The sequence below is a fragment of the Lithobates pipiens genome, unplaced genomic scaffold, assembly GCF_037356315.1.
Source record: "Lithobates pipiens isolate NorthernLeopardFrog02 unplaced genomic scaffold, aLitPip1_a1.2 Scaffold_30, whole genome shotgun sequence".
In the NCBI taxonomy this organism is placed as follows: domain Eukaryota; kingdom Metazoa; phylum Chordata; class Amphibia; order Anura; family Ranidae; genus Lithobates; species Lithobates pipiens.
In genome coordinates this window covers 95,926,205-95,941,531 of record NW_027507791.1, presented here as the reverse complement: position 1 = coordinate 95,941,531, position 15,327 = coordinate 95,926,205, and the positions used below count along the sequence as shown (strand labels likewise).

General features: G+C 43.7%; 2 protein-coding genes across 3 annotated transcripts in view; one reads left to right on the top strand and one right to left on the bottom strand.

Moving 5' to 3' along the window:
- FNTB (farnesyltransferase, CAAX box, subunit beta) overlaps positions 1 to 14,515 on the top strand; it is a 60,194-nt gene extending 45,679 nt beyond the window's left edge. Inside the window, exons 10-12 of the mRNA XM_077464654.1 lie at positions 5,875 to 5,986; positions 6,077 to 6,191; positions 9,971 to 14,515. Of these exons, the coding sequence (XP_077320780.1) occupies positions 5,875 to 5,986; positions 6,077 to 6,191; positions 9,971 to 10,081 (338 nt within the window). The 3' untranslated portion in view covers positions 10,082 to 14,515. The remainder of the gene's footprint in view (positions 1 to 5,874; positions 5,987 to 6,076; positions 6,192 to 9,970) is intronic.
- The window catches only part of EIF2AK4 (eukaryotic translation initiation factor 2 alpha kinase 4), a 156,732-nt gene continuing 155,559 nt past the window's right edge, over positions 14,155 to 15,327 (bottom strand). For both annotated transcript variants that reach the window (XM_077464652.1, XM_077464653.1), the window contains exon 39: positions 14,155 to 14,514. In XM_077464652.1, the coding sequence (XP_077320778.1) occupies positions 14,457 to 14,514 (58 nt within the window). In that variant the 3' untranslated portion in view covers positions 14,155 to 14,456. The remainder of the gene's footprint in view (positions 14,515 to 15,327) is intronic.

Genomic DNA, 15,327 nt, shown 5'->3' with positions numbered 1-15,327 from the left:
CCCAGCAGCATCTCCACGGGGAGAGGACTCCTGGAGCTCCTGGTCCCGCCATCTCACGGGAGTAAGGACCCTCGGAGTGCCGGCGTCGGGTGCCCGGTGTCCGCTTGTTAGCGCAGGGAGGGCTCTGTTGCTGGCGGAGGCCGCTGCAGGTCAGCGGCATGGCTCCGTTTTCGGCGCCGGGTCCCGGGCGGCGACGGCGTCGTTCACGGTGACGCGCGGGCGCTCTGAGGGGGCGTGGCGCCGTGGTTCAGCGCCTGGAACGCAGGGGTCATGGGGCGGGTCAGGTGACCGTGTGCTTCCGCTTCCGGCCGGCCTTGATGACGCGGCGGCCGGGAAAATTTAAAATGAGAGCTGTTTGTAAAATAGCTGCCTCACTCAAACGATGGAAGAGTGCAAGCCAGCTATGGCGGAGACAGGCGCCCCCAGCACCGGTCCAGCCCAGGTACGTAAGGTGCACTGGCAACCTCTGCTTTACTGTGGGTATGTCTTTGTTTGTTCCCCCCTCTTGGGGGCCTGTCGCTGCAGGTCAGAGGTGGACTTCGCTCTGACCTTTTGCAGCCTAGTTCTGGGGTCTCACTAGTAGGTCTGTTTGGTGGTGGGTCTCTGCACTGGCTTGGTGTTAAGCAACTGGTTGTTGAGAGCTTTTAGTGAATTAAACCTGTATGTCGTTTCAGGAAAAATCACTAGGAAAAGCTAGACCAGGTCAGAGAAAATGTCCTTCCTGCAAAACCCCCCTCAGAGATTCATGGCAGAAGGCAATGTGCAGAAATTGTATCAGAGAATTGGTGGAAGAGGAAACATCTCAACAATATAAGGATTTGTTTTCTTCGGTTAAAGAGCTGACAAACTCTTTGAGTTCAGTCAAGTCCATCCTGATACAAAACCCTCCCGCACAGACCGAGCCTCAGAACTTACCGCCCAGCCCCAGGGCGTCGTCATCCAGACAGGTGGAAACTGAAGAGTCTGGAGACGAAGGGGGTAGTACTCTCATCTCCTTCAGGGATTCTGAGGAGGAGGAGGAAGAGGAAGAAGATAGCAGGGGCTCCAAATTCAAGCTATCACTAGAGGAAGTAGATGATATTTTAAAAGCAATCTACACTACTCTAGAAATTCAGGAAGAAAGAGTACAACTGTCAGTTCATGACAAAATGTACCAGGGGTTGGACGAAACAAAACGGCGAGTTTTTCCTGTCCACAGGGTCCTCTCAGACTCAGTGAGAAAGGAGTGGAAGGACCCAGAAAAAGCCCCTTTCTTCTCTAAAGCTCTCAAAAGAAGGTTTCCCTTCGAAGATAAGGACTCAGAGGTTTGGAACAAGAAACCCAGAGTCGATGCAGCTTTCTCGCAGGTATCCAGACGAACGGATCTAGCCTTTGAAGATATGGGGATCCTTAAAGACCCAATGGACAAAAAAGCTGACTCCATCCTTAAAAAAGCTTGGGATGCTGCGTCAGTCAGTCTAAAACCAGCAATGGCAGCTACGGTGGTGGCCAGGAATCTGGAATGTTGGGTAGAGAAGCTGAAGAGCCATATTGAGGCGGGGACACCCCGCAAGGATCTCTTAGAGTCCTTTCCACTGATCCTGAATGCAGTCAAATACATGGCGGATGCATCAGCAGAATCAGTTAAACTGGCCGCTAGGTCTTCGGCTCTTGTAAATTCAGCCAGGAGAGCAGTTTGGCTGAAAACATGGTCTGGGGACACTGCCTCTAAGGTCAAGCTGTGTGGTCTTCCCTTTTCGGGTGACTTGCTCTTTGGTCCTGATTTAGAGTCTGTGCTGGATAGAACAGCCGATAAAAAGAAGGCTTTTCCAGTTAAGAAAAAGCAGATGGCTAAAAAGAATTTTCGTGCTTTTCAGCAGTCCCATAAAAAAGACCAGGAGCACAAGAGCAGATGGGGTTCACAGAAGGGCAAAGGCAGGGGTGGAGTCCTCTTTAGATCTCCCCCAGAGCAGTCCCCTAAGAACAAGTGACAATATCTCCCCAGTGGGGGGGAGACTGTCAGCTTTTCGCGAACAATGGGACAGGCTGTCTCCAAATCTGTTCGTGAAGAGCGTTGTCGATCAGGGGTACAGGTTGGAGTTTTCAGAACTACCCCCGAGCAGGTTTTATGTGACAACATTGCCAAGGGATCAGGAGAAGGCCTCTGCAATGAAGCTGTTGTTACAGGAGCTGATACAGCAAGAGGTTCTGATTCAAGTCCCAGTAAGCCAGCAGGGCGGGGGTTTTTATTCACATATTTTTCTGGTGAAAAAACCCTCAGGGAAGTACCGTCTAATCCTGAATCTGAAATTCCTGAACAGGTTCATTCGGTACAAACATTTCAGGATGGATACAATTTTCTCCATCACAAAGCTGTTGACCCCAGAATGCTTCATGGCATCCCTGGACCTAAGGGATGCCTACCTTCATATACCAATTCATCAGGCATCGCAGCAGTTCCTGCGCCTGGCATTGAAGGTAGGGAGTTCGGTATGGCACCTCCAATTCAGGGCTCTGCCGTTCGGACTCTCGTCCTCTCCCAGGGTCTTTACGAAGATTATGGCAGAGGCTTTGGAACCCCTGAAATTGAAGGGGATTCCAGTCGTTCCTTATCTGGACGACCTTTTGTTTTTTGCAGACTCCAGGGAGCAGGTCCTAGTCAATCTCCAGAGGGCCCAGTCTCACCTCGAGGGCCTGGGATGGCTTCTAAACCTAGAGAAGTCAATCCTGACCCCCTCACAGGAAATGAAATTTCTGGGGTATACATTAAATTCGATTCTCCAGAAAGTTTTCCTGCCGTTGGAAAAACAGGAAAAGTTACAGCTAGCTGTACAGCGGATACAGAGCAACCAGACAGTCTCAGTCAGGATGGCTATGGCAGTTCTGGGCCTGCTTACGGCAGCAATCCCGGCTGTTCAGTGGGCCAGGTTCCATTCCAGACCCCTTCAGAGGGAGGTTCTGTCAAGCTGGTCCCATCAGGATCCTTTGGAAAAACAGCTAAAAATTTCGTCAAAGACGAAAAGGGCTCTTTGGTGGTGGAGAGACCAGGCAAACCTCTCAAGGGGCCTGGTGTGGACCTTTCCTGTGGACAAGCGCCTTACTACAGACGCAAGTGCCTGGGGCTGGGGAGCCCATCTGGATGGTCAGACATCTCAGGGGGTCTGGTCCAAACAGGAAGCTCAAAGATCATCCAACTGGAGGGAGTTGAAGGCGATCTTTCTGGGTTTAGTGGCATTTCAGCAGAGTTTGAGAGGCCACCATGTTCAGGTGTTGTCAGACAACACAACAGCGGTTACCTACATTATGAAGCAAGGGGGAACCAGAAGCAGGAGCTTGATGGAGCTGGCCAATCTGTTGTTAGCCTGGGCAGAACAGAACACAGCCTCACTATCGGCAGTGCATCTGAAGGGCTCTCAGAATTTGTTTGCGGACCTCCTAAGCAGGCGCAAATTGCTAGAGGCAGAATGGAGTCTGAATCAGGAAGTGTTCCTGATGATCTCCGAGGCCTGGGGGGTTCCTCAGGTAGACCTTTTTGCCAGCCAGCAGAACTCAAAGGTGGACAGATTCTTTTCTCTTCACCGAGGAGATGCAGCAATAGGGTTGGATGCATTCGCTCACCCCTGGCATTACCAGCTGTGCTATGCCTTTCCCCCCTTTCCTCTAATTCCACTAGTACTGAGGAAATTCAGGGAAGAAAGGACAGACTTAATACTAGTCACTCCTTTTTGGCCAAAAAGACCCTGGTTCGCGGGTCTTCGAAACCTAGCCTCGAAGCCCCCATGGAGGTTACCACTCAGAAAAGATCTGTTATCCCAGGGGACAGCAAGTCATCCAGAAGTGGAACTCCTGCAGCTAACCGCCTGGTTTCTGAGGAGGACCTGTTAAAGGCTAAAGGTCTCTCAGATAAAGTAGTAAAGACCCTGCTGTCCAGTAGGAAGGCAGTTACACAGGCAATTTACATGAAGGTCTGGAAAAAGTTCAACTCCTGGTGCAGTTCTAGAGAACTCAAGGTCAAGAGCACGGTGTCAGTCTTGGAGTTTCTCCATGAAGGAATGGAGAAGGGTCTCGCAGCCAGTACCCTGAAGACTCAGGTGGCTGCCTTATCAGTTTTCTTTGAAAAGACTTTATCTAAAGAAACTTTAATTTCTAGATTTTTTAGGGCTCTTGCTCGAAATAGACCAGTAGCCCTTAAAGACTTTCCCAGTTGGGATTTGTCTACAGTTTTACAGGGTCTCTCGGGAGCACCGTTTGAACCCTTACAGGAAGCTTCTTTGCAGAAGGTGGTTTTAAAAACAATCTTTTTGGTGGCCATCACCTCGGCCAGGAGAGTCAGCGAGCTCCAAGCTCTAGCTATTACAGAACCCTTCCTTAGAATTTATCAGGACAGGGTGGTACTGAGGACGGATCCAGCATTCCTACCGAAAGTATCCTCAACTTTCCATCGATCACAGGAAATAGTGTTACCTACATTCTCTGCAAGCCCAGCAAATGCAGGAGAGGAAGTTTTTCACACATTGGATGTGAGAAGATGTCTTTTACAGTTTCTGAAAGTTACTAAAGAATTTAGAAAATCAAACGCCCTCTTTGTGATATTTTCTGGATCACGCAAGGGGGAGAAAGCTTCTAAAAGTACGCTGGGTAGGTGGCTTAAGTTGGCTATAACAGAAGCCTATAAAGCAAAAGGAGAAATACCTCCCTCAGGTATTGCTGCCCACTCTACTAGATCCACGGCAGTTTCCTGGGCTGAAAGGGCCGGTGCCACGCCTGAACAAATCTGCAAGGCTGCCACTTGGTCCAGTTATTCGACATTTCTCCGGCATTACCGGTTAGATCTACTGTCTGCAGCAGATCAGGCCTTCGGCAGGAAGGTACTGCAGGCAGTAGTCCCGCCCTAGGGTAAGTTTCTCGGTTATCCTCTCCGGGGTTGTCCTGAAAGGCGATTTGAGAAAGACTCAGTTAGACTTACCGGTGACGGTATTTCTAAGAGCCTTTCAGGACAACCGTTACTTCCCTCCCTAGGTTATGCTTAGTAAATGTATTAAGTTCTACCATGGTGTTGTGCTTTCTGTGCTTTGTTTTCCAGCGTCGGAAGGCCACAATAACTGAAGCCATGGAGGAGGAGGAGGTGTTTTTAAAGTGGGCATGTGTTTCCTGATTGCAAGGTGGAGCTACACTCTCTCTGGGGTTGTCCTGAAAGGCTCTTAGAAATACCGTCACCGGTAAGTCTAACTGAGTCTTTTTTTTTTTTTTTGGATATGTTTTATAGGTGTAGGTGCGTGTGTATATATTACATACATTATACACACTTAATTATTTTTATAGCGCAGAAAATTAAAAAAAAAAAAACGCAGAGGAGAAAATACCACTAAAAGAAAGCTCTATTTGTGGGTTAAAGGACACCTATTTGGTTTGGGTACAACATCGCACAACCGCGCCATTGTCAGTTTAAGTAACTTGGTGACGTATTGCAAAAAATGGCCTTTTAATGAAGGGGGGTAAAAACTTCTGGGGCTCAAGTGGTTGAATAAGACTGCCATAAACTGAAAGGAAACATTCCTGGGAGAGGCATGGAGCTTACCATTGTCAGATTCTGCGGATTTGTGTCTTGTGGCTGTCCTGTTTACCCTCTTGAGTGGCTTCTGTTACCTGGAACGAGCATGCACAAAAGGATGTCAGACTTTACATATGCATGCTTGTTCCAGGTCAGTGACAGAAACCATACTGAATCCATTTGGTCAGTGAAGTAGCCAGATAGCTAGTATCTTCAGAGGGGGATTGCTAGTAGCGGCCCCATGTTTCTTTCAGGAGCGGTTTGCTTGAACTCTGATTGGCTGCTCTAGGTCACAGCATGTTGTCATCTTTGCAATGTATTACTGAAATCTTTCGATTTTACAGGAGAATCGACCCTCAGCTACGCCAGTTGGATGTTTGACCAGAAAGCCCTCCAGGAATATATTCTCTTATGTTGCCAATGCCCCTCTGGTGGTTTACTAGATAAACCTGGCAAGTAAGAACTTTTTTTTGTTTTTTATTGGAATAGTACTGCGGTGGCTTCTTTTTGTTTTACAGGAATTTTTTTCTTTTTGTGTTTTAAAAGATCAAGAGACTTCTATCATACCTGCTATTGTCTGAGTGGCTTGTCTATAGCTCAGCATTTTGGAAGTGGTGAGATGCTTCGAGAAACTGTTGTGGGATCTCCGGAGAATCTTTTGGTGAGTAGGAAGATGGGTGACAACTGGTGACCTCTATCAGTTTAAAGAAAACAGCAGCTGAGTTTTTAAAGGGTAGACCCATGGCACGAAGGGGGAAATTCTTAACTTGTAATAGGGCATTATTATTATACAGGATTTGTATAGTGCCAACAACAGTTTGCACAGTGCTTTACAATATAAAGGGTACAAGTTCAATTTGGGGGGGGGGGGGGGTCAGAAGTGGCCCTGTTTGTGTTTGGTCAGTCGCTAACATGCTGCAATGTTATTGGACCATTAGTCCAGACTCTAAAGTTTCCACTGGAGGAGGTGATCCAGATTGCCTTGTGTGAGAAATGTGATCTCTCTAATTGTAGATGACTCTCCCATGTGCTTTAGCATTTACATGACTTTTATTTGCACAATTGTCCCCAAATTTCAGTGCATTTCTCTACATGAGCGTGTCTATCCTGAAGTTGCTTTGCCTGCATTTGTCACATATAGAGTACTTTTCAGCACCTGTATGCACAGAGTGGGGTAATGTTCATATTCAGTCAATGTCAGTACAGTTTAGAGAAGGACTAAAGGGAAGGAATAGGCAATATTGGAGGACAGAAAAGGAACTTGGGGCAATTCTGTCATGATGGAAATATGGAAGCTTTCGTTGTCTTCACTACTTGGTGAGGGAGTGACCTACAGCACACATGCATGTCGGTTCTGATTTCATTGGCTGAATGCTTGTTCAGGGTCACTGCCTTAAAGTGGATGCAAACCCAATTAAGTCCCGTGTCTTTCTGCTGCTCCATTCTTCTGTTATCGGTATGATAAGTTCTCTGAGATGGGAGATAAAAATGTTCAGCTGCTTTTGTTGGACTGGGTGCTATAAATAGATTAGCAGAAAGCTGGTCTATTCACAGCACAGCACTCCTATCTTCCTCTACCTATGTGGAGGGGAGGTGTGTGCCAACTCCAATCAGCTCACAGTGTATGCCAAGACTCCACGGCTAAAACAGGAAGAGAAAACTCCAACACAACATGCACTTTCTAAACCTTAAGCAAGCTGAAGACAGCAGACATACAAATAAAACTTATGTAGGGAGATTTGTTTCATCCCTGTATTGTCTGAGGCTGTTCACATCACTGGGTATATGTGAGGGTTTACATCTACTTTACAGGATAAGGACCTAGCAACTGCTATTAACATATATATTTTTCTGACAATGAGATCTTCCATACATCTGTAATGATATAACTGAATATGCAATAAATGTGCTGCAGTATGAGAAGAGGATTGTGGGCTGGCTATATAGAGTACCGTATTTGCCGGCGTATAAGACGACCCCTATTTTTCAAGTGAAAACATAGGTTTTGGGCAATACTCGGGGTATAAGACTACCCCCCTTCTGAGGCAACACCATTTTTAAAAAAAACATTAGAACCATTAAACACAAAGCAAGAATGCCAACTACTCATCCGCCATGCTGTGATACGTCATAAAGTAAATCAAACAATAATAACACAAACAGAGATCTATTGAATGCCACAACTCTGGAAAGTAGAATTTTTCACTAACCAAACCTATACCACTTTTGGGTTACATTCTATGGGAATTGTTCACCAAAATGCATTTAATAAACCCCCTGTCATATGTCCCAGATTTACCTGTCCCTCTTGGGTGCCTGGGACCTCAAAGGCAAATAGCAGGATGTATAGTAGTAAGATCAGTGAATGGATTTACCCAGGGAAGTATGGTGAGCGGTGTATTATTTTAATGAATACAACACCTGCTTGAATTGGCAGAGGCTGTACCATAATCAGCCCTTGCCTCTCTCTCTGAAAGCCAATCCGAGCAGGCTACTCTATGTAGCCTGCTCGGATTGGCAGAGGTTGTTACTCCAATCCAAGCAGGCTCTGTATTCATTAATAGAATACATCGTTTGCCGGGATTGGCTCAACGGCGTATACTGTTTGTAGCTGAAGCCACATACAGTATTAGCAGACATTTGGGGGCTGACATCCATCGGGCAGCATTGTATACCCCGGCGTATAAGACGACCCCCGATTTTTGGGCATTTTCTTTAAGTGTAAAAGGTAGTCTTATATGCCAGAAAATACAGTACTTTTACTATAGCTTATCAATACCCATATTCAACCAAATATTTGTTTTGGTTTTGTTTGACAGAGCAGGCAAATGGATTGGTGGATCAGGGTGTTTTTTTTTTTTTTTTTTTTCTTTCCTTATAACTGTGTTCCTGTTGGCGAAATTCACCCTCACTTCACTTAGGACAGGAAGTGATAGAAAATCTCTCCAACAAAAACAGATTCTAAAAGGGGGGGGAAACAAAACTTTTTTTTAGTGTTTGGGCTCCTTCACATGGTTATTTAAGCACAATCGACTGGATTTTTGTAGCTGAAATTATAGAAGCAGCCTCTGCTATTTGATGCACCTGACAGCAGCCTTAAAGAGGAAGTAAACCCTGATGAGTTTACTTCCTCTTTCATTCCCTGCAAAGGTAAAGCATAATTATGTGTCACTTACCTGTCACAGGAGCCAGCGAAGTCACCGCTGTCCCCTGTAGTCCGGCGAATCCATCTTCTTGGTGGGTCTCGCTGCTCCGCCGCTGTCATTCGGAGAAGCCGCGATGACGTCACTCTCGTGCATGCGCACGGGAGCCGCCACTCGCGGCATATTGCAGGTTGACCGCGGCACGCTCGGTGCCTGTCTTTCAGAAAACATCTCCTAAACCGTGTAGGTTTAGGAGATATTTCTTGGCCCTACAGGTAAGCCTTAATCTAGGCTTACCTGTAGGTCAAAGTTGGTTGTAAGGGTTTACAACCACTTTAACGGTCTACCTAAAAACGGGTAACTCGGTGGTGTGTGGTTACATGCAGAGATGTTTGAGCCCGGGTGCATTTGACTGCATCCAGGCTTAGACATCCATTCCTATCCCTAGGTTTGTGCGCAGGTATATGTGATCAGTGACAGCCCCCCCCCCCCTTCTAAAGATGTCACAGGGGCAGGAGGTGAAGAAAAATCTCCTTGTTCTCATACAGAAAATAAATGACCTGTTTAAACTCTCTCTCCCTTTTTAGTCTGTTCTCTATAACACAGAAGGCGTTTTTGTAAAATCTATTCAGCAGTTGCAAAAAATACCTGTTGATCCTGCCAAAAAACTTGTGTGCTAATAACTTCCTTTGTTCATCCTGAACTGTCAGTTAGAGCTCCTCCCAACTATAATTACAATACACCTCTCCCCTATTATATGGAGATGAGGAGGTGTTCTGTAGTGCTAACCTTATCCTTGGGTGACAATACTGCTCCTAAGTGTGTGTTCCCCTTGATTAGGAAGTGTTTAATTGCAGGATCATCAGGGAAAATGTGCACACTTCATCTGGGGGATTGGTAAGCTGCATTACAGTAACTATTGGCGTTTGGGTTTAGGCAGTCCAGTGGTGATGGGTATAGTGCAGAACCCAAAACTATATCAATCCTCTTACTGAACAGATTCCCTATTTGTTTTTGGGTAAGTGTAGTTGCGTATTGCCTTGTTTACGATACCATTTTTTTCATTATGGTTCTCCAAGCAAAGACTGGGTTTATTTATTTTTTTTGCTTTTCTACATTTAATAATTGTCTTGTATTTTTCCAACTTTTACACTAAAATATAACCAGAAGAGTTGGGTTTCTTTTCCCTAATAGACATGTATAGATTGTCTCCATACCATTTACATTTTGGGAATTCAGAACTATGTATGGTATCTCATGTCCTGTTTTTTTTTTTTCCCCTCTTCCTCCCTGACAGAAGCCTACACATCCCGTATATAATATTGGACCTGATAAGGTGGCTCAGGCCATCATGCATTTTATGCAGAAAGAGATCCCAGACTTAAATTCCAAAAATAATGACATTTAGGTGGAGCACAAGCTCGCCAAGCACTTACTTTGGTTAATGGCGTGACAAGTTACAACCTGGAGGAAGCCATCATGTACACTCTTTAAAGGGCTGCACAGTGTCTCCTGCGTTTCCAGGACTGAATGAATGATGTTTGTGGAAGCAAAAAGGCCATTCTAATGGTAAATCAACACATTAACCCAAGAGACATTTTCTATTCATACATATTAAACTTTAGCACTTCTGTAATGTATGTGTGGCAGGATCTGAATACTTAGGCTTATGGCAGTGCCCACAGGAATCGGATTCCCGAATTTTTTTTTTTTCTCTATTTGCTGTGGTAACAGGGCTCCATTGCGTTCTAGTAATTGTTAAACCAAATATCCTATCTTGAATGAAAAATGGTAAAACCGAAAGTGTACATGTTACCTTAAGTCTTCATATTTACTGTATGTAGCTGTGCTACCTGCAGCATTTTGATGTATTTCTGGTGCTCGCTTGCTACAAGTCAATGGATTTGCTGTATGCAGGTCATCTTGTGTAACAGACGTATATATGAATGGCCAAAATCTAAGATGGACTGGGCTGAAGCATTGTGATCAGAAAGCCTGTAAGGTGCACTTCTTTAGGGGGTTGTGTTTTTGTTCTTAACTTTTTATTTTTATTTTTTTTCTTCTTCTTTTTTTTAAAGGCCAGCAAGTGTTTGATGGAATAGGCCTTCTGGTACAGAAATAGTTCCTAAGGAAAACCCTCAACATTCTCATATATAACTGCAGTAAATGTAATTTCACAAAAAAAGCTAATTGGGGATGCTCTCCTCCTTTTTTACAGACTTCAGCTGGCCAGAGATGCATCAAAATTTGGCTGAACTGGCCAAGATTCGATCCATGTGTGGGTGTCCCTGTTTGACAGAAGTCAATTTGTTAGATTAACTTCTGTTGAATGGGAATGTTGGAAAACTTTTGATCAGCAGCTGTAGCCAACAATCTGTGCATTCTGACTGTGGTGGAGTCCTAATTTCAGAATACAGGGGTTGAATAAAGCTGGATACACACTGTACAATTTTCTGTAGATTTTTTTTTTTTTTTTTTTTTTTTTTCTTTTCCATTCAGATTTGCCAAAAACATATGTGGTCAAACCTTAAGCGTTTCAATTTTGTTTGCAATCAGGCAGGCCCTTGCACTACATGGTTTTGGTAAATCGGGCAACAAAAGCTGTATAGTGTGTTATGGGGTCTTGTTAAGGTTAGGGCCACACTGGTACAACAAACGCTCTGACAGTGGGAGCTCATGTTACATGATGTGTGAAAATCAATGATTCCCTATGGGAGCCGTCTTAACTGGTCTGCCACAAGTTGGTCCGACTTTGCAAATGCTTCCTGCACTACCTTGGTCCTACTTCAGCCCATTGAAGTCTGAACCTTGTCCTAACCATCCAACATGGTGATTACAACAGCAGTAAAAAGAATTTGTCACTCTAAAGGCCTGTACACACGGTCAGACTTTTTGACAACAAACATGCAAATTAGCTGTTTTGGAGCAACATCCGACTGTGTGTACGCTCCATCGGACAAACTTTTTCTGTTTTCATCGGACTTTTGTTGGCTGTGCGAACGGACAAACTTTCTGGCAACAAAAGTCCGATGGAGCAAAGTCCGACCGTGTGTACGCAAAAGCATCGGACTTTTGTACAAGGTACAAACACGCATGCTCAGAACCTATGCAAACGATCAGACTACAATACAGAAGTTGACCAAAGGTGGTGCTGGAGTCATTGAACGTCCTCTTTTAAAGTGGCGTCCGTACGTTGTGACGTCACCACGTTCGTGTTTGTTGTCAAAAAGTCCGACCCGTGTGTATGCAATACAAACTTGTGGACCACGCCCTTTGTACAAAAGTCCACGGAAAAGTTTGTACAAGTCCGACCATGTGTATGAGGCTTAAGATTGTTTTGAAAGGACAAGTTTTACTATCGCAAAGTTGGAGCAAAATTGTATCTTGTTCATTCAAGTAGGACTGATGGTTGTACAACAGTTGTATCTGTGTGAACCCAGCCTAAAACTGGAGAGTGCAAAATCTGGTGCAGCTGTGTATGGTAGCCAATCAGATGTTTAATTTAACTTTGAAGGGAAAATTAAAAGTGTAATTCCTGGAAGCTGATTGGCTTCTATGCAGAGCTGCGCCATATGTTGCACTCCAAGTTTAATAAGTGAACCCCACAATAGCTTGGCAAGGAAGATTCCTCCAGTCACCTCACTTGTTTGGCTGGAGGAAGCTATTTATTTTCAGTCAGGCTGATCAAGGGGAAAAAAGAGGCCTAAGGGGCAGCTTGGTAGGTATTCTGCAGCTGCTCTTTTGCCCAAGCCCACTGATCTTCCGCTATCTGGAATTATACGGATTTGCTTTGTCGCAATACAATATGCTAATGATTCTGTTAGACAACCAATCTAGATTTCAAGAACAGGTCAGCTCTAAAATACTACCTGTATGTTCATTCAAATGACTCCCCAGCTCCAGAGCAGAGACCCGCGAGTGTAGGAATCTTTGTGCAGGTCAGATGTTAGGACAGCGTAGGAGTTCTTTGCAAAGATGGCTGATGGGAAATATTTATAGCTCTGCATTCAGGCCTGTTACTGTAAACTGTGGATAACACAGTGCATTGTATCTGCAGTTCTATGTTCCTAAATCTGATCTATTTTGATACAAGTACATGTTTCTTAACAAAAAAAGAACTATTGTGGCATTTAGTTGTGTGGTAGGTACTATACAACATTCCATACCCCATAACAGTACTCTGTTCCCTTTGTTATTTATTAGTGGACTGATCAGGTGACTCAATGTTTTCCAATTATCTGCCTGTAGAGCAATGTGTCAGCTGTGATCCTCAGTGGCCAGTATTTTATATGCACTATATAATAGGGCTGTGGTTCCCAATGAATGTACATGAAGTTGCCTGGAGCTGGAATAATTGAGTCCTCAAAGTTCCTATAGATTAAAGTTTTTAGCTGTAAAAATCTGAAAAACAGTATTGGGCGGCTGGCCAGCAAACTTGCAAAAAAACTTGCTTGTACTAGTCTAGGAATAAATTGCAAAATTAGTTGTTAGGATTTGTTTGCATTATTTCCAGCTATGCTGAATGAAACCTGCTGTGCAAAACAGAAAAAAATTTCATTCAACTCCATACAGAACAAGTCTACCACCCTCCACACAAACTGTGGCTGAGAACACAGATGGATACAACACAGATGCATGCTTTGTTGCATAAAGGTTCATTGTTTGTTTTTCTCCCTGCAATCTATGAAAAAAAACAAAGGCCTGTGTGTAATGTTTAATGAATGCAATTAAAGGGCACTGGTCAGGGAAGATGCACACTACCAATGCTCAACTAGTTCTTACTTCCATACTTTGAATTCACTAAGGCAGAGCAAATAAAGTCCGTGCTTACTGGTTCAAGGTGGGGGGAAGAAGTGGCACCATGGGTAACTAGATTTTTTTTTTTTTTTTTTTTTTTTTTTTTTTTAAAGCAATGTTTACATTTTGGACAGGAATAGGCCTGCTTCACACAGGCTTCAGTTTGTGTAAGAGCAGTGTGAACAGCAAGTAATCACAAAGCTTTTAAAGTTCAATTCCACTCCAGTCTGTAAATGTTGAACAGATCCTAATGGTAATTGCATTTATGCAAGCTGCAAAAAAGCTTCAAGAAGTTTTGAAGCTTGCCTAAAGTGCCAATTGGCACTCCCATTGGCATCTGTGTTTGTTTAACATTTACAAACAAGTTGAATGGGACTTTGCTGACATTTTCTCACACTTCCTGTGATGGTGACACCAAGCCTAGAAACAGATCACAATAAAAGACTGACACAAATGTAACCTTTCTCCCTTACTAAAAAAAAGTTTTGGCTAGCATTGTTCTTCAAAGCACTCATTCTACTGAATTCTGCAAATGTATTTCAGATATGCAATGCCTCATCTGGTTGTGCTGGCCATACCTTTTTAATGTGTCATGTTGTTGCATTTAAAACCTTTCACTGTCAGCTAGGATGTTTGCTGTTAATTATTACTGACTTTATAATTCTTGCCAAAATATGACATATATTTATACTGGCTGAATTGTTTATTTTTCCTTTCTATAGGAATGTATACAAAATAAAATAAAAAAAAAAACACGCTTTCCTGCGTCTTGTACATAAAGAGAAATCAAACAGCAGCAGTAGGAAATTTTGATGCAAAGTCGGTCTGAGAACAGTACAGTACTTTTCCAGGCCAGAGATTGGCTGATGAGAAGTTCAGGTCCCTTAACAGCTGGAGATCACATTATATAAAAAGGCCATCGGTCACATTGTCATAGTTTCTGCAGGTTGGGAATATTTACAGCAATGACCTTTAAAGGCAGGAGACTAGAAAAGGATCTTGAAGTAATCATCTCGATAACTGTATAGCACAAGCAGGGGCACCCTGTAGAAACACAATACCAAGAAAATAAAAATCAGCTTGTTAAGTTATTTGGGTTTCTGGCTGCACCCTAATTATTGTTTGTTCCAGGTACAGAAAAACCTTTTGTTTGAGAGTGTTTTGCAAGACTAGCACAATTTTTAAATAAATTTTGCCTTGATATACAAGTAGCGTCATGTCACAGCCAAATATAAGAGAGAAGAGCGGCACCTCTAAGTGTAGCAATATGGTTACATTTAATGAAGGTGCAACATTTAGCAACTCGCATGGTTGATGATTAAAACGGGCACATCTAAGTATGCGGTATACCCTTTGGAATTTCAGTGTAGCCGGGGAAGAGTTGGGAGCGCACTGTCTTTCTGGTACAGTGGGGATCAAAAGTTTAGGCACCCCAGGTAAAAATGTGTATTAATGTGCATAACGAAGCCAAGGAACGATGGAAAAATCTCCAAATGGCATCAAATTACAGATTAGACATTCTTATATGTCAAAAAAAGTTAGATTTTATTTCCATCATTTACACTTTCAAAATGACAGAAAACAAAAAAAATGGTGTCTGTAAAAGTTTGGGCACCCTGCAATATCCCTACAATATCTTGTACTGCCCCCTTTGGCAAGTATCACAGCTTGTAAAGGTTTTTTTTTTTTTTTTTTTTTGTAGCCAGCCAAGAGTCTTTCAATTCTTGTTTGAGGTATCTTTGCCCATTCTTCCTTACAAAAGTGTTCCAGTTCTTTGAGATTTCTGGGCTGTCTGTCACGCACTGCTCTTTTAAGGTCTACCCATAGATTTTCAATAATGTTGAGGTCAGGAGATTG